The sequence below is a fragment of the Pseudopodoces humilis genome, chromosome 19, assembly GCF_049639895.1.
Source record: "Pseudopodoces humilis isolate 2021_Gansu_Grassland_sample_001 chromosome 19, ASM4963989v1, whole genome shotgun sequence".
Classification (NCBI taxonomy): Eukaryota; Metazoa; Chordata; class Aves; order Passeriformes; family Paridae; genus Pseudopodoces; species Pseudopodoces humilis.
In genome coordinates, this window is record NC_142218.1 from 14,434,745 (window position 1) to 14,459,556 (window position 24,812).

The 24,812-nt window shown below is 53.7% G+C and overlaps 1 protein-coding gene across 4 annotated transcripts in view; it reads left to right on the forward strand.

Annotated features, from left to right (window-relative positions):
- The window catches only part of B4GALT5 (beta-1,4-galactosyltransferase 5), a 32,615-nt gene extending 16,893 nt beyond the window's left edge, over positions 1-15,722 (forward strand). For 3 of the 4 annotated variants that reach the window (XM_005524970.3, XM_088064668.1, XM_088064669.1), the window contains exons 2-9: positions 4,870-5,004; positions 7,477-7,590; positions 8,350-8,474; positions 8,966-9,082; positions 9,798-9,985; positions 10,210-10,332; positions 10,782-10,883; positions 12,739-15,722. In XM_005524970.3, coding sequence (XP_005525027.3) covers positions 4,887-5,004; positions 7,477-7,590; positions 8,350-8,474; positions 8,966-9,082; positions 9,798-9,985; positions 10,210-10,332; positions 10,782-10,883; positions 12,739-12,886 — 1,035 coding nt within the window. In that variant the 5' untranslated portion in view covers positions 4,870-4,886 and the 3' untranslated portion in view covers positions 12,887-15,722. Of the gene's footprint in view, positions 1-3,253; positions 3,336-4,869; positions 5,005-7,476; positions 7,591-8,349; positions 8,475-8,965; positions 9,083-9,797; positions 9,986-10,209; positions 10,333-10,781; positions 10,884-12,738 lie in introns of those variants that run through there. The other variant, XM_088064667.1, reaches the window with a different exon arrangement.
- Positions 15,723-24,812: the final 9,090 nt, after the last annotated feature.

Below are 24,812 nucleotides of genomic sequence, written 5' to 3' on the forward strand. Positions count from 1 at the left end.
TATTGCTAATGCTAAAGGAGCTGGATTGATGCTGGGGATCTGTGGGGAGAGCTTAGCAAAAGGCTTAATGTAGCCATGACTCTGCTGGTTTCACTGTCTCTGGGCCCTGCGGGAGGCATCTGCAGCGGGCAGGACCTGCCAGCCCTGGCAGGGTGACCTGAGCACCCACCGTGCTGCCTGCGGGACCCTTCCCCTTCCAGGTCCCTGCATCTCCCATGTGAGGTGTCCCACCAGCTCTGCTGGGCACCTTGTGCCCACTCCAAGCAGCTGGCAGAGCGCTCAGCAGGAGTTTCTGTGGTGGTGCTTTGCTTTGTGGCTCTGCTGGTTGAAGTGGGGCTCCAGGTGCTGGCGGGAGAAGGCTGCACGTAGCAGTGAGACCATGATGAGCTCAAACAGCCCCTCTGTGCTTCTGCAGCACGAGTGGACTAATGAATGGGAAAAATGCTGAATGTGACAGAAAGGCCTGAATCTCAAAGCAGAGGAAGGCTGGCTCCTTCCTCAGGAAAGGCTGGCTGCCGTGCTGGGCGCTGATAGTGCCGCAGGCGTGCGGGGCTGCTCTGAGCCACTTGGCCCCTCTTCCTGCCCCCAGGCCCCGTGGCTGGCTCTCCCAGCCCGGGGTACCCCGCTGTCCCCCTGCTGCAGGAAGCTCCTTTCTGTGGGCGAGGGGAGCGTGTCAGGGTCAGCAGTGAGGTGTGTCAGGTCTGTCCCTGTGTCTGGCTGGCACAGATCACAGTCAGTCCCCTTTGAATCAGCTCCCAAGCTGCAAATTACCCTGTTGCCTCTTCTAGTATGTATCATCACAATGAAACTAATTTTCCATGAGAGAGTCAGCTGTTTCTTGATTAGAAGTGCTCCGAAAATACTAACAGAGAAATTATTACAGGAAGACTTCAGTGCTCATTTATGTAATTGGACTTTACTTCCCTGGCTGAAGTTGTTGCATCCACTCCCGGCTTGAGTGAGCACTTGCTCTCCCAGTTTTCTTGTGAGCAGAGAGGTTAGGGTGCAGCATCCCAAGGGCTGCCATGCCCTGGGGTGTAGCCTCGTGCCTCTGTTCCAGCTGGTGACAAGCTGTCATGTTTTCCGTGTGTTTAAATCACAGCAGGGTTGACTTGTCCTTTAATGAACCAACAAGAGTAATCTTCAGGCTGTTATTTGGGCAAATGGATTCTTAAATTTTGCTTGTTTTCTGGGTGGGGAGTGAGGGTTTGCTGGAAGTGAACAGAAAAAGCTCCTCTCCCATCCCTGTCCTTGTCCAGCTGCCCATGGCAGTGGCTGCGCTGTTACCGCTCCTGTGCTCTGAAGTGCCGCATGCTCAAAGGGAAGAAAGGCAGAAGGCCAACGTAATTTTCGAGATCATCCCGTGTGATGAGATTAGCAATGTATCACAACATCACAGAATTGCTTTCTGGCTGAACCACGGTTCAGGCCAAGCCCACCACGAGCCTGTGTGTGCAGCAGCAAATGCTCAGGGGCGATCGGCTCTGGGAAACGCTTCTGGGTACAGGGACCCTGGGCTCTGTGGGGTCAGCCAGGTCAGGCTTAATAAATTTAAAACATGGCTAATTTGCTCATCAAAAGGGCAGTAAGTGGAGGAGGAGTGAGATTTGAGCTCAGTACAGCGATTCCCAAAGGTTGGTGCAGCCCCAGCCCTGGCCACAGCAGCCCCTGGAGCTGATTTAAGCACCGTGCTCTCACAGGGAGTGAAATGTTTGAGGTAACGTGTTTTAAATCCGATTTTCTGACCTGAATGAATTCCATGTTCTGGATAAACACAGTGTTTGTGAGGCTTATCTCATGCAGGCAGTTTGTTTTGGGGGTAGGAGATAGGGCTCTGGTCCCTGTCGTGGGGGGCTATTGATGCCGGGTGTTTGGCGTGTTGGGGCACACCGTCCTTGGCCAGGTATCTCCTTAATCATCTGCTTAAAGGGGTTAATATGTGAAAAGGCAACTGCTGTCTGACACAAAGCTGGTGTTGTTGCAGCCCGTGTTCCCCTGGGATGGCAGCTGCTGTGACAGTGTGTTCAGGATTCCTGCAGCCCAGCCCAGCGAGCTGTCATGTGGCTGTGGCGAGGCCCTGCTCCGTCTGCCGCCGTGGAGGGGAACAAACGGCGCTTTCACTGCGCCCGACAAACCTCCCTCTTCCTCACATTAACCGGGGATTGGATGCTGATTTGTTTCTCCTGTTCTTTCATGCTTCACCAAACCTGGATCTGCTTTACCCAGCAAGTCGAAGCATAATGAAGTAGAAAGTGAAATTACTTGATCAGCATCAGCGCGTTGTTTTTCACTGCTGACCCAGCTCCGTGTGTGCTGGAAGGTGAAGACTCGCTGCCCCTTCCTGAGCAGCAGCCTGGGCCCCACAACAGCTCAGCTGAGTGGCTTCAGCCCCACATTGCGCTGTGCAGAGCAGGGGAGCTGTGCCTGGCTCCTGAGTAGGTTTTGTGGTTTTGGGAGGGCTGCTGGGCTGTGTTTGCTGGGGTTGTGCTGAGGTTGTGCTGAGGTCCGTGCCCTGCCAGGCTGTCCTGGCTCTGCAGGATGCTGTTCCCTGGCTCTGCAGGATGCTGTTCCCTGGCTCTGCAGGATGCTGTTCCCTGGCTCTGCAGGATGCTGTTCCCTGGCTCTGCAGGATGCTGTTCCCTGGCTGGGTGTGCAGAGCCTTGTGCCAGCAGCATGGTGGGGCTGTCACTGGGGCAGGACCTGGCCCTGGGGCCCGGGTGCCTCAAGCACCAGCCCTTCACCTGTCCCAGCCGAGGCAGGGCTGTGACTGGGCTGATCAGCTGAAGGAAAAGCTCCTGCTCACCTGGGAGACCTGCATGGGCAGGCTGGGCTGGGGCTGCCCTGTGCATCCTGCCCTGCTCCCCAGGGCTCCAACTGCATCGCTCCCTGTGCACTGCTAACCCCGAGCAGCCCCTTCCTGCCAGCTCCTGCAGGAACTCCCATTTCCATAAATGCTGGCAAAGCTGGGCTGTGCTGGGGAGGGGATGTTGGGGCTGCACTGCCGGTGCTGGGAGGCCGTTTCATGCTGAACTCTGAGCTGATGATTGTGAACTTATCGAGGTTTTGGGGCTTGGGTGTAAAGTCTTTGCATTGGGAATTTCAGCTGCTTCTGTCTCTGGCCTGTGGTGCTGTATCAAAATGCCAGCTTTCCCTTGGGCCTTATCCCTGGGCATCTGTTAGAGCAAATTCCCTGTCTTTCTGAGGAGGAGCAGCACTTGATACCTCTCACCATTGCAACAGGGGTGCCTTGCCTGGAAACTGCACCAGAGTTTAAGCTGTAGCTGTCACCAGCTGACCTGGCGGTCACTCTGGTTCCAGAGCTGGCCCCAGAACAGGTGGGTGAGCCAAGAGGGTTTGGGTGCAGCTTTGTCTGAGCCAGCTCCTGCTCATTGCTGCTGTAACCGCTGGCTTAAGGTGCCATCCCTGGCCCGACTGCAAAGGGTACTTGCATGGGAAAGGAGGGGCTGGAAATGGATATTTTGAATTGCATTTTGAGACATTTAGTTGCCAAGCACTTAATGCAGTTGATCCCCTTCTTTCTGAAAATCCATTGATTCCCCATATCTCAGAGACGGGCTGGGCACAGGCATGGCATTGGGCTCCGGGCATGACGTGGGGCTCCATCCCCCTTTCAAATATTTACTTTACTGTGTGAAAACAAAATACAGTTGGGATTGGGAAATGTGTCTGGGCAGTGTTTCTGGAGCTGCCTCAGTGTGTGGGTGCAGAAGGGGGGCAGCCTGTGGGGGTGCAGGGTGTGTGGGGACCCCTGCTCTCCGGTGGCAGTGCCATGTCCAGCCTGTGCTCCCGGTGACTCCAGCCATGACTGCGCCTTCCTGGCTCTGGTAGCTGCTGCTTCAGGCTGTGATGTGCCTGCTGTAGAAATGACCTGTCTGGTATGGATGTGACATTGCATCAGCTACTGCCCTCCTCTGAGCAGGGTCTCTGTTGTTTCCTTGGCCCGGTGCCCTTTATCCCTCCTGGAGTGTCTTTTGACCTGGTTCTTTAATTACTAGTGCAGAATAGGCCTTCTGGGTTGCCCCTTCTTGGTAGCTTTATGTCAAGACTTTATCTTCCACTTCACTCTTCAGCCTAAAGCTTCAGCAGGAGAGCTGGCACGGTGATGCTGGCGAGGGGTGCTGTGCACCGTGGCTGTCCTGCTGCCCCTGTGGGTGGCTGTCCTGCTGTCCCAGGGAAGCTGCTGGTGACACAGGGCTGTGCTTGCTGCTGTTTGCTTTGGGGCCTGGTCCTGCCCGCTGGGTGTCAGCTTAAACTGAAACCTAATCAGGCTCAGCTTGAGATGTGCCAGGGCACGGGGTCAGCAGGAGAGGAGAGGGGGAAGAAATGTGCCTGGGGGCTGCCCCGGGGGCCCAGGGCTTGTGCTGCTGCCTGCCCCGGGGTGTGACATGCTGGGGGCTCAGAGCTGGGTGTGGGGGGTGCTTTTTGTGGTGCCTCTTGGGGTGCCTTGCCAGGCAAGTGCCAGCCCTCTGTGCTGCCGCCTGGAACTGCCCTTCTCCAGGCACACAGCTGGGTTTCCTGTTATAATGATATTTCCTAATTAAATCTCCCTAATTAAGCAGCAAAATGTGCTGTTGGTTAAGCTGCAGTGCTGTCTCACAGCCTGGCAGTCAGGTTTGGCTGGGTGCATCCCCCATGTCAGACAGCCAGATTTCCAAACGTGCCCCACGCCTCCACTGCCCAATTCCCTGCCCTTCCCAGCCGGGCACCCTCGGCACGTGCAGCCCAGGGATCCTGCTGGCATCAGAGAGCTGAAATCAAGCAGGAGGCTGGGAGTGCTCCCAGAAGACCCTGATTTCTTTCCCTACAAAAGCTGATGCTCATGGAAATATTCCTTTTTCTTCCTTGCAGTGAACACCTACCTCTTCATGATGCAAGCCCAAGGCATCATGATCCGTGAGAACATGCGAACTATAGGAGCTCAGGTGTACGAGCAGGTGGTCCGCAGTGCCTATGCCAAGAGGAACAGCAGTGTGAATGATTCAGGTACTCCTTGAGCAATTGTAATTTTCACTAAAGGTTCCATTTTCGTTGAAAATTAAGTTGAAGGAATTAATTTATACTGGTAAATGCAGGGTGGAAGCTTTGATTAATTTTTTGCCACTTTTCTTTTTATATATAAAAATATATATGTAACATAAAAATATCCTCTATATATAGAAATACTGTCAAAACATAATATATTTATTTCTTTATTTATACATGTAGAAAGTTGAAATGCCTCTAACTTGTGTAAGGGGTGAAAATCTTGAAAGGTCCAAAATGATGGGATTTGAGCTGAAAACCTCTGCTTTCCAGGAATTCAACTTGTAGCTTCAGCCAGTCTGAGGGTAAACACTTTGAAATTCAGCGTAAGGATCAGGTTTCATATTTAAAAAATACCTTCCCAGGCGTGCGCCTGCGCAGAGCCCTGCCTCTGGGCACGTGGAGGAGCCTGTGCTCATCAGCTTCACTCTTGCCATGCAAGTATGAACCGAGATGACTTGGCTGGAGATCTGCCACAAATAATAGATTGAACTTGGGCAGGATGCAGGGAGTGGAGCGCAGGCTCCCCCTCCCAGCCTCTTCATCAGCCACCGCACAGGAACCTGTGGGGTTAGAGCTGTGGTGTGCTGCAGTGGGGCACAGCTGCCCCTGGCTGTGAGCGAGGCGTTGCTGCGGGGCCGGTGCCACCCAGCCTGTCCCTTCCCTGCTGCCACGTCCCCACGGCCTCCCCACAGGTGCTGCTGGCAGCAGGGCTGGGCTGGGCTGTGCGGAGCTCGGCTCCTCGCCCGCCAGGGTTCAGCAGCGGGGGCTGAGCGGGATTTGCAAGGCCAGGTGAAGCAGGAGCTGCGTTCTTGCTGCCCAGCCTGCCCAGGTGCAGCCGCCGCTTCAGCTGTGCCCTGGCTGGGGGTGGGCACGGGAGGACAATTATCGACTTAGGCAGGAGATGAACGCCCCGGGTCACCTCCTGCGCTGCGCCCTCTCAGCCAGGGCGGCCACCCTGGGCTATTTTTAAGACTGGAAACATCAAGTAAAGCAGAGCCAGGGTGCGGAAGTGGCTGATCCCCTGCAGGAAGGAGGGTTAGGTGCTCCATTGCTGCTGCTTGTGGTGGTGAGAGCCTTCATCCTGCTGAGGCTCTGGCCCAGGGGACTTTGAGTGATCCAAAACCCACGTCCTCCTGCAGCAGGGAACTGGTGACCCCAGTGCTGGCAATACCAGTGCTGCTGCTGCACTACTGGGCTTTGCTTGAACCTCATACCAGTCCCAGCTGTGCAGGCATGTGAGGACACCCATCCCTCCCCAGAGCTCCAGCCACAAGGACAGTTTTAGCACACACAAGCACTGTGCACCATCCTCGGGCGACCTTCCCTGGCAGGCAGGATGGGTGGTGGTGCTTGGTGCTGTGGCCACCAGGGCTGTGTTAACACTGGGGTCAGAACCTTCCCCCTGACTGAATCTGGGAGCTGGGTGGGTGTCACTGCCTGAGGAGTGCACTGTCCCCAGCCAGTGTGTGACAGCTGCCAGAGGAAACCCAGCAGGAAAGGCAGCCCTTGGTGCCAGACAGAGCAGTTGAGCTCCAGTGCGGGCTGTGACCTGGGCACACACTGTGGGTATGCTCTGCTGTGGGAGTTTACAGGGAAAATTGGTTATGGAAATTTGGAACAGCAGCCAGCACACAGAATAACATCTATCCTACTCGAAAAGCCCTCAGGTTCTGTGTACAGCCCATCTTGAGTTTTGAGATAGTTTGGATACTGTTTACTTGAGCGAATAAACAATGTTAGTGACATGATGTTCTGTACAAGCACAGCACAGCAAATGACTTGTTCCAGTGGAAAACCTCCTCAGAACATCTTGGGGTGCAGCAGGCTGGAGGGCACTGCCCAGGAGGGTCAGGGATGTGGGGAACAGGGGGGCTGCAGAGAGCTGCTGGAGCACGAGGGCTCCTCTGCTCTCAGGGCACAAAGCAGAGGGAAGTCTGTGTGTAATGTGATAGTTTTTATTGATCCTATGGGGAGGATTCCAGGCAGGAATCCTACACAGCACCCTGCACTGACAGTCCTAGCTGGCACTGAGACCTGCCTGGGGATTTCTCTCTCTCCTGTTGGGAAAGGACCTGCTGGAGGAGCACATCCCTTCCTGCTGTGCCAGGGTCCTTTAGGGACAAGGCACTGGTAGCTTTTCCTTTCAAGAGCCATGTGCTGCTTTGTGACACTTAAAGGTGAGGCTCAAAATTCCTCCTTTGGCCAGAAAATGCAAAGATTTCTTTGATGTGGTGCTAAGGCTGCTGGGATGAGCACCCTGCTGGCTTGCAAGACCAGAGCATGTTCCACTGGGGACACAGCTGTGCTGCTGGGGACATCCTCTGCTGACTCTGGAGTCTGCTCACAGTGGCATGAGCAGGTGGCTGGAAATAACAGACCTATAGCTCAGGTGAAAACTTCTTTTTTTTTTCTTCTTTTTTTATTCCCCAGATTATCCTCTTGATCTGAGCCACAATGACACCTTCCTGCAAGCCACAACGTTTCTTCCTGAAGACTTTACCTACTTCCCCAACAATACCTGTCCTGAGAGGCTCCCTTCTATGAGTGAGTAGCATCCTGCTGCCCTGTGCCCCTCTCCTGCTCCCCATGGCTTTGGAGGGCACACAGTGGCATTCCCAGTCTCACCACCATGGCACCTTTCCCTGCCAGGCACCTAGGGATGAATGGGAGTGCTGTTCAGAGCCCAGCTCCCTCCTGGGAAATCATTGTTTACCCACCCTCAGGAATTAATCCCTGCTGTGTCAGAGGCATGTCTCCCTGCTGAAGTAGGAGCCCATTGCTTGGCAAACACAAACAAAAGAGGGATTGTGTGCTGGGAGCCGGTGAAAAGACTCTGCCAGCCCTTTTCCAGGGGCAGCGAGGCGGGGTGGCTCTCTTGTGCCTCGGCAGTGCTGCCAGACCGAGCTGTGCCGGGGCTGCTGTGGGAGATGGGCTGCACCCCCAGGGGAGCTGCAGCTGGGCAAAATGCTTCCACCAGAGATATCCTCCGGGGGAAAACTGGCTTTGGAGGGCACGTGTTTCCAAAGGGGGGAATGCTCTTTGCTGAGGTGGGGGGTTTAGTCTGCTGGAAACACGCAGGGAGGGGTAAGAGGGGTGCCCTGGCTGGCGTGGGGCTCTCATGGAGAGTGCATCCAGTAGCAGCCACAAAGGCTGAGGAGACCCAGATGCTGCATCAGCAGCGTTTCCCGATTGCTTTTGCTGGTGCTGGAGAAGTTGAGTGCTGGGGATGGAGGACAAAAGCCAAAAGTGCTGCCCCAGGACCACAGCAGTTCCTCAGCCCCTGCTGCTTCTCCCACTCTGCAGAGGGCCCCATTGATGTAAATATGAGCGAGATCACCATGGAGGATATCCACCAGTTCTTCTCTAAAGACCCTTCCATCAAGCTGGGAGGGCACTGGAAGCCGAGTGACTGCCTGCCTCGCTGGAAGGTAACTGGGAGCTGGGCAGCCCCGCGTCCTGCTCGGCTGGGGGACGGGCAGTCCCGGGTGGGCAGCAGGAAGATGCTAATGACAGCATTAATTAATGCTAATCTCTGCTGTGCTGCATCTTCAGAGCACTGATGTCAGAAGCTCTGAAGTGTGGGAATGCAGTGCCCAGGGAAGGAACAATGAACTCAAGGGCTGCTTTAGAGTCCCCAGTGCTGGGCAGAGATGATGAGGGAGCACTGCAGCTCTCCCACTCGAGGTGACATTGAATTTTTCCAAAGCAACAATTCTTCAAAAAGTGAGAGGAATTCAAAAAGCTAATAGGAAATCCATGTTTTGGGAGTTGGAAGGGTTTCAGGCTGCTCTACATGGGAGAGCTAAGGCTCCTTTTTTGGTGCTGCTCCTGCCCTATAACCCTGCACCAGCCTGTCCTGCTCCAGCCCGGGGTTGGCAGCGTGTGCGGTGCAGTGAGAGCCGTGTCCTCTGCTCGTCAGGTGGCCATCCTGATCCCATTCCGCAATCGATACGAGCACCTCCCCGTCCTCTTCAGACACCTCATCCCCATGCTGCAGCGGCAACGTTTACAGTTCGCCTTTTACGTTGTGGAGCAGGTGAGTGAGCGCAGGCAGCTCAGGTACAGCTCTGTCCCTGGAGAGTCCCTGCCAGCTCACATCTCTTTGATGTGCCAGCTGTAGGGGTCATGTTGCAGTGTGTAAGTTGTCCCGTTCTGTCTAAAGGTGGCATGACTAAGAGATGTGCCCAGAAATTGCTGGTTTTATATGAAAAATAGAAGTTCGGGGATTTGTGGTGGTGTTTTATTTTTTAAATTCTGTTCTGTGGGAGTTATATTTCAAAGAAGGCTTTGGACCAGGTATTTGCAGTTCAGACAATGCTGCAGTTTTTTGTATGTCCCTGCACTAGTTCCAGCAGCATCCCCTTGGCACAGGAGTGGCCTGACCAGAGTTAGGCATTTCATGTAGAACACAACTCTGATTTGATGTGTACGTGGATCTCCCACTTAAGCTGTTTGGCTTCATCCACCTAGAAAATGTGCCTCCATATTTAGCTCTTGCTTATCAAGGTTGATCAAAATTGGGTTTTCTTTCTAAGTGTCTGAGTATTCTGCACCTTTGTTTTTGCTCCTGTACTGTGAATTGGATATTTCAGTGTTGGTGGATCTCACTCGTCTGCTGCAGTACATTGCTGCTTTCATGGTGCCAGCATGGGAGCTGCTTTCCCTCTGCAGCTTCCTAGTCAGGCTGAGAACACACACACACAGCAAGAGCTGCAGGGGCTCCTCTTGAGAAGGAACTTTCTCCCTGCTAGGCTGGAAACCAACCCTTCAACCGTGCCATGCTCTTCAACGTTGGCTTTCGGGAAGCAATGAAGGACTTGGACTGGGACTGCCTCATCTTCCACGACGTGGACCACATACCAGAGAATGACCGTAACTATTATGGGTGTGGACAGATGCCGAGGCACTTTGCAGCCAAGCTGGATAAGTACATGTACCTGTAAGCACAGTTCTTCCTCCCTGCTGCCATAACTGCTAAGGAGCCAGTGTTAGATTTAATTCATTTATTTACTTTTAAGGCACAGAATGAATCTGGGTTTTTTCTCAGGCTTTGTCAAAGGGAGCATGGGAGGGAATGGCAGAGAGCCATCCTCAAGGCTTGGGCTTTCCCATGGCAGGTGGGGGAGCCAGTGGGCTTTGCCCTGACCCTTCTCTCCTGCTCAGGCTCCCGTACAACGAGTTCTTCGGGGGGGTGAGTGGCCTGACTGTCGAGCAGTTCCAGAAGATCAACGGATTCCCCAACGCCTTCTGGGGCTGGGGTGGCGAGGATGACGACCTCTGGAACAGGTACAGGCTCCCTGGGCCCCGGTGCTGGTTCTGCGAGCTGAGCCTCGGCACGTGCTCGGAGGGGACAGTTGTCACCTCGGGCTGGCTGTGCCTGCCTGCCCTGGGCTGGGGACGAGCCAGCCCCACTGTGCTGGCCCCGTGGGGCTGGGGCCGCTCCAGCCTGCTCAGGCAGTGCATGGGAAGCAGAGAAGTGCTGGCTGGGGAGCTGTTGGCTCCGTGCAGTGTCCCACACGCATGGCTGAGCGGGGCTCCGAGGTGCCGAGTGCTCTGTGACGTGCCCCGAGCCCGGGCGGCAGCGGGAGGCTTTTGTGGCTTCTCTGTGGGTGGGAAGGCCGAGCCACGGCCAGAGCCCCGGGAGCTCTGACTGCAGCCATGGAAGCACTGCCAGCACAGCAAACACAACAGGGGATTATTTTTTGTTTATTTTATTTCTCCCCTTTCTAATGCAGAGTACAGTACGCAGGCTACTCGGTGACTCGACCAGAAGGAGACACAGGGAAATACAAATCAATTCCCCACCATCATCGGGGAGAAGTGCAGTTCCTAGGAAGGCAAGTAAATTTTTTAAAGAATCCTTTAGGATTTTCTAAATAGGATAATATCCTAATAATAATAATATCCTAAATAGGATAGCCTTTCACAAAGAGCCTGTACCATGTAGGAGGTTTCCTGCAGCTGTTTGAGGGCAGTGACAAGCCTGAACTCTTGAAGGAAACCAACTGCAGGGAGATGGAGGCAGAGTGTTGCCAGGATTCCTCCATCCCTCTATTTGGTACCCCACATCCCTGCAGTGAAGGGTCCTTGTGGCTGCTTGGATGCCATCCAAAAGAGGGGATTGGCAGGCTGAGGGCCTGTCCTTTATCTCCAGGGGAATGTACAGGGGTGGCTGTTGCCAGATGTCAGGGAAGCTTCAATGTTTCTGGAAGAGCCTGAGCTCAGTGCTGAAGGAGGCATTGCTCAGCCTGCAGAAAGCACAGAGCAGGGGCTGTTCTGCACTGTGGCTGCTGAAGCATCAGGTGTCCCTGGCAGCAGCACCCTCTCCATTCTTGTTTCTGCTTCTTGGCCCCAAGCTGGGGTGGGTGTACAGAGCCCCTGAACTCAGGGTTTGCTCTCTTGTGAGGCTGCAGACATCCAGCAGGAGTGGTAACTGCCCCTGGACCAAAGGAGGACAAGCACTGTCTGAGCATTTTTCTCAAGAAGACAAATTCTCCCCAGAGCTCTGCAGGAGGGCTCCAACCCCTTTGTCCCAGAGCCAGGGTTGTTTCAAGTGTACAAGGGTTGACTGATTGCTTTTGCCTGAAGACCACCCTGGAATTTGAGTCTTCTGAAAACAGCAACAGAAAACCAGATAAATAAAACTTTCGCAAACAACTTCAGGAATTAACACTTGTAGCTGAGCAGCTGCTGGACAAGGAGTGCAAGCTCTGTTCTGCAGGGGGCTTTAGGCTGCTGCTGCAGAGATTTGAGTTATCTGCTGGCCTTTTCTTTGTAGAAGACTCATTTTTGGGAGTGTTTCCATCTTTAGCCCTACTTTTCATTCCTCTGTTGGACAGAATGCAGTCAGAGATGCTTCTCTTATTTCACTCTTGAAAAAAAGAGAAGTTGCTTTTGGTTTAAAAAAACGTATTTAGTCAAACCCTTGAAGCATGGCAGGCTGATAATGAAATGGGACTGGGCTCCCTCTTTGTTCTCACCCAGCACCTTCCCCTGCCTTACGGCACAGCCCTTCCCTGGTCCCTGCTCTGTCCCCAGGGCTTAGCCCAGCTCCCACTCGTGCTGGTGCCTCCAGGCCCCCAGCACTGTGCTAAGAGAGTCACTGTCCTGCTGAGATGCTTCTGCCTATTTTCTCCTCCCAACCCTCCTCCTTCTATCTCCTCATGCTGCCTCTAAATGTGCTCAAGGCTGTTTTTATGCACCAGCTGCAGTTTCCTTCCCCATACCGCCATTCTGCTAGTTTCACTTCCTCGCCCCCATCCCTCAGACTAAAGCCATTTATTTCTGGTTTTGCTCATGTCTGGTTTCATAGAAGTGCAAGGACCACAGCACCCCTCAGCTGGGTCCCTCTGGGATGGTGTGGGTGGTGGGCTTGGCAGGAGCCCCAAGGGAATGGGACCTGCAAGGCTTTGGGCAGGTGCCACAGGTTGTTTTGGCAGCTCAATGTTTGCTGCTGGCACAGCGAGCACTTTGCCCTTCATCAAGAGATGGACTTTTCTGGAAATTTCTGGTATTTACTAACACAGAGTATTTAAATGTGATGGTTACCTTTCTGAAGGGCTCAGAAAAGCATTGTTTTGTAGCTGCTCCTGGGCCTGGCTCTTTGAAAGGTGTTCTAGTAGCCTTGGGAGGAGTCTGTGGGTGCTGTGAGATATGTGGAAGTGACTCTGGCCTCTGGTTCTCATTGCACAGGTACGCCTTGCTGAGGAAGTCAAAAGAAAGGCAAGCCCTGGACGGCCTCAATAACTTGAACTACTTTCCAAACGTCACATATGACGCCTTGTATAAGAACATCACTGTTAACCTGACACCAGAGCTGGCTCTGGTGACCGAATATTAAGAGGAGAAAATAACTTTGCTCTGCCCTTCACCAAGAAAGCACCACACTAGACTTTCTCTTCCAAGGGTTATTGAGGACAAGCAACACTTTGTCTAATGAAGGATCACAGTATTTTGGAGAATGAGGCTGAAAGTGCACGCACAAATTGCCCTAGCTGTAGCAATCCAGCCCAATACCCGGGCAGCGAGCTCAGCAGTCTCTTTATTTTTTCTGCCACTTGCTTTCTGGGTTTCAGGACAACAGTTCAACCTGCTGCTCTCATCTCCACATTCCTCCTCCAGCAATCTCTGGCACTGGGACTCTCCTCGGATGCGCTTTCTCCTGCGGGAAGCGGCTCAGCTGAGGGACTCTGGCTTCTTGACGGTGAACGTCAGGAGCAATTTGGTTGGCAACTGCCCTGGTGGGAGATCAAACGACTTCTGATGCCGTTCTTCTATGTCTGTGCAGTTTTTTAAATGACCTGCTTGAAGTATATACAACAGAATCGCTTCTTAAAGAAGTGTAAGTGTAAATATGCTGTGTAAATTGCCCCTTTTTATTTTTCTCCTATGGCTCAAGTCCAAGCGAGAGGTTTACATACGGTCACTCATTTTAGTCCTGAGTTCTGTAAACACTTGTGTGAGCATCGCTGTACTTGTGCAAGGTGTTCCCTTTTAAGCCAGTGAGACTGCTTGCATGATTCCAGCTGGGCATATGCAGAAATGTTTGTGGGCCAGGGCCCAGAACCTTCCAGTGCAGAGGGTGAGAAATACAGCCGGGTCATTACTCATTCCAGAAACCGCAGGGCTGGCTTGTTCCAGGGAGGGTGAGGAAATGGGAATATTTATTAAAAAACCTCCCTTTTCTGTCACTTTTGCAACATGATGTGCAAATGAGTCCAAAAGCCATAAGGAATAGAGTCCTATGGCTGTTGCTCTGTGTCCCACTGATGCAGGGTGAGCCCGGCGGTGCTCTCGGTGAGGCTGGGGGAGCGCAGCCCCCGGGCTGGGATGGAGCCACTGTTCCCACAGGAGCCCTCCCCGGACAGCAGCGCTTGCCCTCACTCTGGAACATGCTGGAAGGGTTTGGGAGGTTGGTTTGGTGTGTATTTATCATGTAAATCACAGAGTGCTGTCAGGGCCAGGCAGTGCCATGCGCTGTCTCAGTACCTGGCAGCACTGGCATGGGCACAGCCGGTGGGACGGGGTCACAGCTCAGTGAGAGACATGAAGGACACATGAAAATATGGGGACTGGGAGCCAGAGCTTGGTCTGACAGCCCATGCAGCCATCCAGTGTCATCCCTCTTTTCTTCACAGCCACGTGGGCAGGCTGGACTTTGGGGTTTGTCCCCACGGACACAGTCCAGCCCTTACACAGCACTGACACCACCTCTTTCACTGGACCTCTCTGACTCAAAAGTAAATACATTGGGTGTTGGTTTTAGTTTGTATTTCCACACAACAAGGGCGGGTACTTGACCTCCAAAAGACTTTAACTCTTTTCATTGCATTGTTTGCCTTTGGTTTCCTGAAATTCTCATGGTTTACATTGTTTTCTCAGTTCTGTGGACGTATGATCCCCATACGCATCTGTGGTGGGTGTGACTGCCCAGGGCATTCCTAACCTGTATCCAGAAAACGTTAGTTTAGAAAACACAAGTTTTGTGTGGGTCTTATCAGCCGGCATGAGAGGACAGCGAGCCTGCCCTTGAAAAGCGCTGATGAGTTTGTAACTAAGTTTTAAAGTCTCTGAACTTACATGTGCTTTAAACTTGCTTCCCGAGGGGATTCAGCCTGGTTATTTATAGGCAGAGGTGAGGATTTGCTTTTCCTGGCACATACAGCAATAAAGACTTTTGCTTCAGAATCTTGATCTGTAATTCATGTGACCCTTTCCGGGTGCTGAACCCGCGTTGCCCTGCCCCTCTTTTCTTTCATCTTGAGACCTTGCTAGAAACCTGTCTTTGTTTAATGGTGCTTCAAACAAAGAATGTATTTCAACTAGTCCAAGTTCACTACTCCAGAATCATGCATGTGTGTGTGAGTAGGTGTTGGACTACCTTAGTTGGGATCCTCAGCCTTCCATGTCCCTGCCACCTGTCGCACCTGGTGTGGAACAGAAGCCGTTACCTCTGCTCAGAACTGCACTCTGCGGTTGGCACAGAAGGGTCCATCCCCAGCAGCATCCCATCCTTCGTTTCTAACCATGTTGAGTTTATTTTCCCTTTTTAAAATGTGGATTATCTGAAAATGTGCACTGTTAATCTTATCAGCTATGTCAAATACTGTATAGTAAATGTAACTGTTTAAAACATACTGTCAAGCGCATGTGCTGTTATGGTGTAAAAATTCCTGTATTAAGGAGAATTTGTACATATTCTGGCAGCTGAAGTTCCACAAGGCCACTCGTTTGCCCCTTCCACGTCAGCGCCGTCAGTCAGCCCTGCTGGAGGGCAGGTCCTGTGCGATGCTGATTTATTTTTTTTAAATGAGCCATGTGGGTTTTATTTGCAAAACTATTTATTGACAGTTAATTCTCTGTAAAGCTCTGCTTCTCTAAGGGAGGAACCGTCTGAGCAGTGGCCGCGCACTTCAGGCCCCTCACCATCAGAAGTGGCTTTAAACTCGCAAGCAGCTTTCCATCATCATGGCTTTTGAGCTTACTGTTATGTTTTTAAGAGGTGCCAGGGGGACGTTTTTGCACTGAAGATTAGTGTTTTACAACACACACACACACTTCTCAGCAAAGCAATCCTTTGTGTCATTACATTTATTTACCCATGTGTTTGTACATTTTTGTATTTGTTAATTTATGAATGATTTTTTCAGTAAAAAATACATATCCAAGAACAGAGATTGCAGTGTTTGTTTAAAGTTTTTTTTATTTTTACAGGAAGCTGGGGTGTGCTTTTTTAGTAGGAGGTGAAATTGGTAAGCCCAGAGGGGTTAAGTGCCTATGAGAGTTCGAGTCAGTAAGGGTGAGCCCTGGATGCCGAAAGCTGGTTAGAAATTTCTCATTAGGACTGGCCAGAAATAGAGTGTGAGATATGGATGCTCCCCAAACTCGATGTGTTGGTGCCCGAGTCTTTTTTCCAAGCATCTGCTTCAGTGTAGCTCTGATGGAGGGGTCAGCTGCCTTAGGGTGTTAGGAGGACACTTGGCTGAAGGTGGTGCAGGGCTCGGGACTGGTGGTGGGGACTATTGGTAACTGAATTTTTGAAAAACCCAGGCAGACAGACAAGCTTCCTTGCAGCAGCTTAAAAATATCTTTCTCCTGCTCTGCAGCATACAGGCATGCTAGAATAAATAGCTGGCAGCCCTGGGTTGCTCCAAGCCTTGACTTTTTTTAGCTCTCCATCTTCTGGGAAGCTTCTTCCCAGCCGCGGCGCTGGGCTGGAGCCTGCGGGGTGCCGGGCTCCCTCCAGCCTGCCCAGGCAGCCTCGCTCCCCCAGTGCCCGCAGGAGGGAGGGTGGGAGCCCGTGGGACTCCTGTTCATGCAGTGCTGGCCATTCCTGACCTGCCAGGGGAATCCCCGGGGTCCTGTGGGGGTATCCAGATGTGAGGGTATCCAGATGTGGGGGTACCCAGCTGTGAGGGTACCCAGCTGTGGGGTTGTCGCTGCCTGTGTGTGGGTCACCCCAGCAGCCGGGCAGGGGCTGGAGGCGATGGATGCACACGGAAAAGGCCGGGATTGCTCCTGTGCGGGAAGAACGAGAAGGGCAGGGAGCTCCCAGACCGTGACCCAGGCGGGTGCGTGGGACGCCCTTGCTGGGTCCAGCAGGGAGCAAACCCCCTTTTGGTGGGCTGCGCCGGGGAGAGGAGCCCTGCGAGGCCACCGGGGCCAGCGAGCCGCGGCTTCCCTCGGGAGCAGCCTCCGCTGCGGGGGACAGCGTTCCCTGCGGGGGCTGAGAACAGCTCAGCCTTCTGTGCTGCAACACCCCCCAGCTCTGCAGCGTGTAAAGAACCACAACCTAACAAAAAAACAACCACCAAAGCAGGGGGTTTCTCCCTCTTCCCTGCTGCTCTCCCGCGGTCAGTACCGCCAGCAGCAAAAAGAGGGACACCAGTAACCCGCCTGGTATGGGTGCGGGAGCGCACACTCCGCGGCGCTGACCCGGCCGGTCCCTTACCCCGGTGCCACCCCGCTGGTGCTGGCGGGGATGCGGATGGGCCTCGGCGGCTGAGCCGAACAGGCCGGGCTGCTCAGCCGGGAAGAGCCGCAGGATGCCTGGACACACGGCTGAGAAATCATCTCCATCAGCGCGGCCTGGAGCTACAGGGACGGTCAGGAGGCCACGGATGCGGTGGCACGTTCGGGACTCTGGCGCAAGCCGGGCCACCCGCTCACCTGCACGGCGGGCTCTTGGCCACCGCAAAGTCACCTTGTCACAGCTGCAGTGCACGATTCCCGCAGGACCAGGCAAATCCTCCCTGCCCTGTAGTGCTCGGCAGGTGTCGGGACGGGCAGTGCGTGCCCAGGAGCATCACCAGAGCCCGTGGGCTCAGCGCGGTCCCTGCAGCCGCACCTCGGCCTTGCTGCGGTTTGCATTTTTCACGGGACAGGCTGAGGACCCGGCACAGGAGCGATGCAGCCAACCTCGTGCTGCCCAGGAAATCCTCCCGGACATCCAGCCTTCCTCCTGCCCGCCCTCATGCCAGCACTGCTCCCCTCCGATGGCATTAAGGAGCTGGGGGCGTTAGGGGCTGACGGCCCCGGATCCATCCCGGTACGTGTGGCAGGGGCCGCGTTACCGACCGCTGCCTCCAGCACAGGTCCGAGAGCCGATCCCCGAGCCCAGCCCCGCTCCACAAAGCACATTCATTCATAACTCAGAGCTGCTGCCGCAGCTGGAGACGTTTCACAGGCGACTGAGCTGCGAAGCCTGGGGACGGCCGGGCCCAGCCACAGAGGACGGGACGGCCACAGAGGGGTGACGGGAGCAGAGCTCGCTCCCGTTGGGGTTCGCTTGTGTCGGGACGGTAAATGAGGCACGTTCGGGCGTTACGGCAACACAGTGGGCAGTGACTGTCCGGCACTGGGCACGGAGAGAGCTCGGGGCTGTGCCCAGGGACAGCGGGGCCCTGCCGAGCTCTGTCCGGGTCCTGCTCGGTGCCCGGGCGAGCCCCGCTGTGCTGGAGCGGCGGCACCGCGGCCACACCGGCCCAGGGACCGGGACCGTGCCGAGGGGCACAGAGAGCCGCAGGGAGGGGCTGCAGGAGCAGCCCGGACCCCACAGCCGCAGCCACCTCATCTCAACACACCGCGGGTGGGCAGAGCTTCGGTGAGACCCGAACTGTGCACTCAGCAGTGGGGCCGGGCCGGACCGGGCTGGGCCGGGCTGGGCCGGGCCCGGGCCGGGCTGGGCCGGACCGGGCTGGGCTGGGCTGGGTTGGGCCGAGCTGGGCCGAGCTGGGCCGGGCTGGGCTGGGCCGAGCTGGGCCGGGCTGGGCTGGGCCGGGCTGGGCTGGGCCGAGCTGGGCCGGGCTGGGCTGGGCCGAGCTGGGCCGGGCTGGGCCGGGCTGGGCCGGGCTGGGCCGGGCGAGTCCGGCGGCGGAGCGCGCTCCCACAGCGATCTCTGGCGGCACCGGGAGGAGCAGCCCCGGCCCGGCCCGACTGCGGGGCTGCCACGCGTGTCCCCCTGTCCCCGTGTCCCCCTATCCCCCCGTCCCCATATCCCCGTGTCCCCGTGTCCCCATATCCCCCTGTCCCCATATCCCCATATCCCCGTGTCCCCGTGTCCCCATATCCCCCTGTCCCCCTGTCCCCCTGTCCCCACCTGCGGGTCCCACGCTGTGTCCCCACGGACACACAGCACCACCGGCGCTCTCCTGGAGAACACGGAATTTCTCCTTGCTTGGGGAACAACGGGGTCCAGTTCTTGCCAGAGGGGGAGAAATCCAAGTTTTCCGAGATATCAAGTGCAGAGGGAAAGGAAATCTCACGTGCCCAGGGCATGGGGCAGCCGGTGGGGAAGCTCCAGTGGCTTTTGCTTTTTGACATGAGATGAAGCTGGCCTCAAAGGTGCTCCCAGACATCCTTGAGGCGCTCTCAGCTTCCCTGGGTGAGTTATCCCTGCTCTTGCAGCTGTCCCCTTCTACCAAGAAGAAGCCATTGTAACTGGTTTTCAGCTGTTTAATTCGCCTGTGCAGTAAAGATCCCCCTTCTCACGGTCCCTTCACAGAGCAAGTCTGGATCTGCTGGGGATTTTCTTGCCCCCTGACCAAAAGCAGGCAAAGTTCTGAGCTGAGAGCTCAGATCTGTCCTGAAACTCAAAAATTATGTTTCATGTTTGCGCTATTTTTACCCTTTGGTCTAGTCCTTTTCTCTATTATTATTTATCAACACAACATTTTTATTCTTTAAACAATGTCAAAGTTCTGTTTTAAAGGAAAAAAAAAGTAGATTTTATTATTATTATTATTTTAATTTTTTTTTTTAATGCTTGGACATTTTTGAGCTCCCTCTGTTTTCCTTCTCTGCCTACTTTGGCCCAAAAACCAGGTGTTGGACTGCACAGAAGGAGGTTGGGATGTAAACTGGGACAATCTGGGAAGCATTTGGAAAAGCAGACAGGTGTTTCTGCACATCCCACGACTCTATCTTTAGAGGTTTTATCCCCAGTGGGAAGTTTGCTGGGAACAATGTGTCCCCTGGAAAATCAAGGTGTTTTGGGGACTTAACTTATTCATCCCTGCTCCCAAACCCCGTGCAAGCCAGTGGCATCAGCTGATCCCCTGGAAGCATCTGCTGTGTTCCAGGTGTGCCCTCCTGTGCACCAGGAGCAGTTTGGGATGTGGTGAATTTTTAAACGTGCTCCTGCAGTCCTTTCAAGTTCTCTCTCCTCCTGAGACACTGCAGTCCCTGTTTTTCTTCCATATCCATGAGCATTGCAATGTCTGCCTGTGGTTTACATTGTCGGATTCCTGCTGCCCTTGTGGATCTGCCATGTGTGAGTTGGATGATATGAATGAGTTCTTTGGGTTTTTCATGTTCTTTTTTGGTAAACTTGGGTTCCTGTTCTGGGAAGCTCATCCCAGTGCTCCACACGCTCTGTGGGTATAAATCTGCTCTGAACTCATGCTTATTGCCAACATTTTTCAAACCAGATACTGAACAAGGGAGGGTTTTAGTTAATATAAACCAGAGTCAATTTATGATGACAAAGTATTGCAAGATGTGTGAGGGAAGAGACAAGCTGCTGAAATATTTGGCTAAAGTGAAGTGAAGAAGTGGAATGTTTTTCTTTGTTCAGTGGCATCCCCAGGGCCCTCTGGGGCAGAGTGTGAAGGCTGCACATTCCCATCTGCCTCTGCCAGCTCCTGGTGCTGCTTTGGGAGGAGGATGGAGACCGGCACTGCCCAGTGCCCTTTGGTACTGGGTGCTGGGCAAGGCTTCTGAAACTCAGCTGCTGTTTTATTGCTGGGTTTTGGGGGCTTTGTTTTCTTTTTAAGATACCTTGAGAATGGATGTTTCATTTGAGATGTATCTAAAACTGCAGAACCCTCAGTGTGAAGCTGCACCAGCCCCTTCCCACCCTCCCACGATGGCCACAGCCTGGACATGCTGTGAAGTCTCACTGAGCTCGTTCTCCTGGTTGCTTCCCACTGGCTCAAGGACAATGGTTTCTCCTGCTGGGCCTTGAGGGAGTTTGGCTTAGGTTTGATGGAGATGATCCCTGTGGAGCCCAGGCTGTGATGGGGAACTCGGCTTCCAGATGGGTTTCAGATTAGCGTGGTCTAACACACACGGACATTTAAACGTTCTCTGTTTTGTCAGGAAAGCGGGGCAGTGTGTGGGTGAACAGGAAAGTCTCCCCAGTTCCAGGTGGGAATCACTCTCGGCTCCTCGGTGGCCCGGGCTGGCTGCGGTGGAGCAGCGAGTGGCAATAGATGGCACTGCCGGTCCGGGCTGGAGCCGCTCCCGGTGCCGCAGCCCGGGCTCCGCTCTGCCCGCCCCGCCCGGGCTCCGTGTCCGGGCTGCGGATCCATCACTTGGACCAACCTGCTGCAACGTGACTGCAGCGAGACTTTATGGCAGCACCTGAATTACGGCTTCTGTTTCCATGCAGGGGAGAAGGAAGCATCCCTGGAAAGTTCCGTGTGAAAAGCCAGAGCAGCAGAGCAGCCGGGAGACACCCACGATATCTGCTGCTCGGGGCTGAGGTTCCCTGTGCACTGCCCTTGCCTGCTCCAGGTCCAGATCCCACCAACCTGCTGGGACTCTCCACTGAGCCAGAGACCCGGGAAAGGAGGGAGAGGGTGCTTGCCTGCAGTGCGATTAGCAAGAAAGCAATTAAATCCTTCAAAGTCTGGACTCTGGTTGTCCACCCTCACAACATCCCTGATTGCTGGGGAGAACCTGCTTTGAGACTGGTGCTGGTTGATTCTACATCACATTGACTCTCCAGCACTTCATTCCCTTCTCAGCTTGACCTCAGCAAATGCATCTTCCCAGATGACTTTGTGCTGCACAGGGGATGAAAACACGTTCTCGTCACAGAGCAGACTTCCTTGCTTATTCACAGCCCTCAGGTTTGCTGGGTGTGATCTAGAGAGAGATAAGAGCTGCTTTATTCTTTCTGATGCATGACCAAGTCAGCTTGTTTCCAACATGAATGATTAAAGACCCACGTGCATATGTAATGACCATATTCTAATTAAAAAGCGACCCCCTCTTTGACAATTTAGGCAGCTATAGTGGCATCGTGCTAACCAAGAAATAATTAATTATTTATGTAAAATGCTCTGGTCTTTAAATTACTTGGGTTTAATGTACTGCAAAGGCACTTGTATCAATAACAGGGCTATTTTGCTTCCACTTAATCATCACAATTTTATTTATTTATTTATTGCCAAGAACAAAAATACCCAAGCTGGTCCATCTGATACTTCCCTGCACCACTGATGGGCTGCTTTTCTCCCAGTCTTACATTGCAATAGCTGTGGTTTTGCTGTTAATTGGCTGTTTCAGAGCCTCCTGCAGGACCTGGTGCCATGTGTGACCCAGGATGGGGCTTCCATCACCCCCGTGCATTTGTCACCACGGTGGTGTTGTCACTCACCCACGTGCTGCTCTATGGGGGCTCTGCTCACTCCAGCCACTCACCTCTGAATAACTCTGAGTGCTTTTGGGTGTTTATTTTTAGGGTAATGTAGGCCCTGTGCTTTTCTGCCTTCTCCTGTTTCTCCTAAGTTTCCTTCAGCCGTGGAAGCAGTTCAAGGTGAATTAGAAGAAGTGACTGGAGCAGAGGACATGCTGCAAAGCTGATGTGTGGGCGTAGCTGGATGATGCAGCGGTTCTGGGCTGGTGCTCCTCTTCTGCCTGTTTTGGTTACCAGAAACTCTTCATTTTCTCTTTTTTTCTACTATCAATTTTGGTTTTTTTAACTATTTGCCATTCAAATCAGTTGGGATTCAAGCTGCCCTGCTGCTCAGCAGCCACCCCCTTGGGACTGACATGTTGCTGTTAACGTGCTCTTAATTCCAGAACAGTCAACACTGTTTAGCAGAAGCAGCTTTGGAAAGTAGGAACTGATGGGCTGCAGGAAGGTGCTGCTGCATTACAGCTATTTCTAAGAGGGGGTCATAGATTAATAACAGGATTTGTAGTTGAAGGTAACCACTGGAGCAGAGACCCTGTGAGTGCTGCTGCTGGGCCACGGAGCCCCCAGGCCGGTGTGGCCATGGAAAGGCAGGCTGAGAAGTGCTGAGTGTGAGGCCTGAGGTGGGCCCAGGGGACACTGAAAACCCCAGGTACCTTCTGAAATACCAGCCCCAATTGTGGTCACTGCAACCAAGATGACTCCCACTGCTGCAGGTGGCTGCTGGGTGTGTAACTAATGCACACCTGAGGTTCTCACAGAACAACCACAGCACGGCAGGAAGGGAGATGGAGATGTACCCTAATCCATCCTCCTGTACCAAGCCAGGATCAATATGTCTAGACCATCCTGACAGGTGCTTAAGGATCTTTTCCTGATGATGCCTTAATGATGTCTTAATGATGCCTTAATGACTCCCTATTTTCCTTGGGTTAACTACCCCAGGGCTTTACACTTTTTTTTCTGACAGTCATCCTAATTCTCCCATCCTACCATACTTTGTCCAGTTCCCAGCAGACAAGAGCACAAACCACTGCTGTCTTCTAGGGAAGCTTTTTATGAAGGGAAAGCTCTTCCCCCATCTCTGCTCTGCCTTCCGTTTCCATGAGTTGGCCCACTTTCCTCCACCTCTCCTCAGAGGCTGTTTTCTGCATCTCTGGTCACTCCTTTTGCTGCCCTCTGGGCTCTCGCCAGTTGGGGCCTGACTTTCTTGATGAGCAGTGCCCAAACTTGGATGCAGGACTCCAGCCGAGGCTGAAGTAGCAGGGCATGTGTCTCACATACAGCTTTTCTGTTTATGAATTCCAGCATGATAGCTGCAAAAAAAAAAGCAAACAATGTCCTGGTAGCCCTTGAGATTTGGACATGGTGGAGATGAGGACCATATAAGTACACAGATGGATGTGTGGATGAAATGCAGACTTTCAGCAGTCAGACAAAAGAAACGGAGCTTGGGGGAGCGGCACCGCGGTGGCCGCCGGTGTCTGTGAGCCCCGGGTCTGTCCTGCTGAGCCGTGGGAGCAGGGTCATTGCCACCCCACAGGACAGTCCCCAGGACACATCAGGAGCCCTGTGCTTCCCCCCTGGGCACACACCTGCTGGCTTTGCCATGCCGGGGGTCCCTGTGGGCCCCACAGGCTGAGAGGGTCTGAACCTTTCTGCTGCTGGAGCTGGTTTTTGGTGCCCGTATCCACGGGCAGTTGTTAAAGCCGTTCTCGTTTGCTTTCCGCTCCTGCAGGGAAAAGCACTCTGTGAGAAGATGAGCTGCACATTTTTTCCACTCCCCTTCAGCCCAAGCGTTAGGCAGGAGGCTGCTGCGTGATGCAAAGTTGGGCTCTGCAGAGGATGGCAGGGAGGCGTCGGAGGAGCCCGCGGTGGTGGCTGGAATTCCTGTTGCCATAACAACCCAGTGCAGCCCTTAAATATAGAACCGGTTTTACCCCATAGCCCCGCTCTGTCCTTCCTTCTGCAGCACGGAGCAAGGGGCTTTGCTCCCTCCTCACTGCCACCTGCAGAGCCCCAAAGGTCAGAAATGGGGGCACCTCTCCACAACGTGTGCAGACCCCTGACCACGACTTTGGGGGCTCTGTTCCATCCACAGCTTTGGTGTGTGGGGCCCAAACTCTCCTTTGGCCCAGTGAAAATCCTCGGGGAGGCTGGGCTGAAAGAAGAGGTCCTCTGGAGGAGTGGAAAACATTTAACTGCTGGAGCAGCTGTGCTGTGGGGTGGGAGAGTACTAATCCAGCCCAGGGATGGTCCCAAATCCAGCCCAGGGATGGTTCCAAATCCAGCCCAGGGATGGTCCCAAATCCAGCCCAGGGATGGTCCCGAATCCAGCCCAGGGATGGTCCCAAATCCAGCCCAGGGATGGTCCCAAATCCAGCCCAGGGATGGTCCCAAATCCAGCCCAGGGATGGTCCCGAATCCAGCCCAGGGATGGTCCCGAATCCAGCCCAGGGATGGTCCCAAATCCAGCCCAGGGATGGTCCCAAATCCAGCCCAGGGATGGTCCCAAATCCAGCCCAGGGATGGTCCCGAATCCAGCCCAGGGATGGTTCCAAATCCAGCCCAGGGATGGTCCCGAATCCAGCCAGACACAGTTCAGCTCTCCTGGCAGGGATGGTTTCGAATCCAGCAGAAGTCTCTTAGCCTGAGAGAAAGGTCATCATGTGGATAATTTACTATGTGCCTTTGGTATCTCCAGTGTATGATTACACTGCAAAGCCATCTGTTACATTTATGTTTATTGCCCAGCTAATTGTGTAGATGCTTTTAGAAGTTCTTGTTTATCTATTTAATTAAAAATTGGGTTTTATACGATGAATCAGGAAGAGCCCAAACTGCA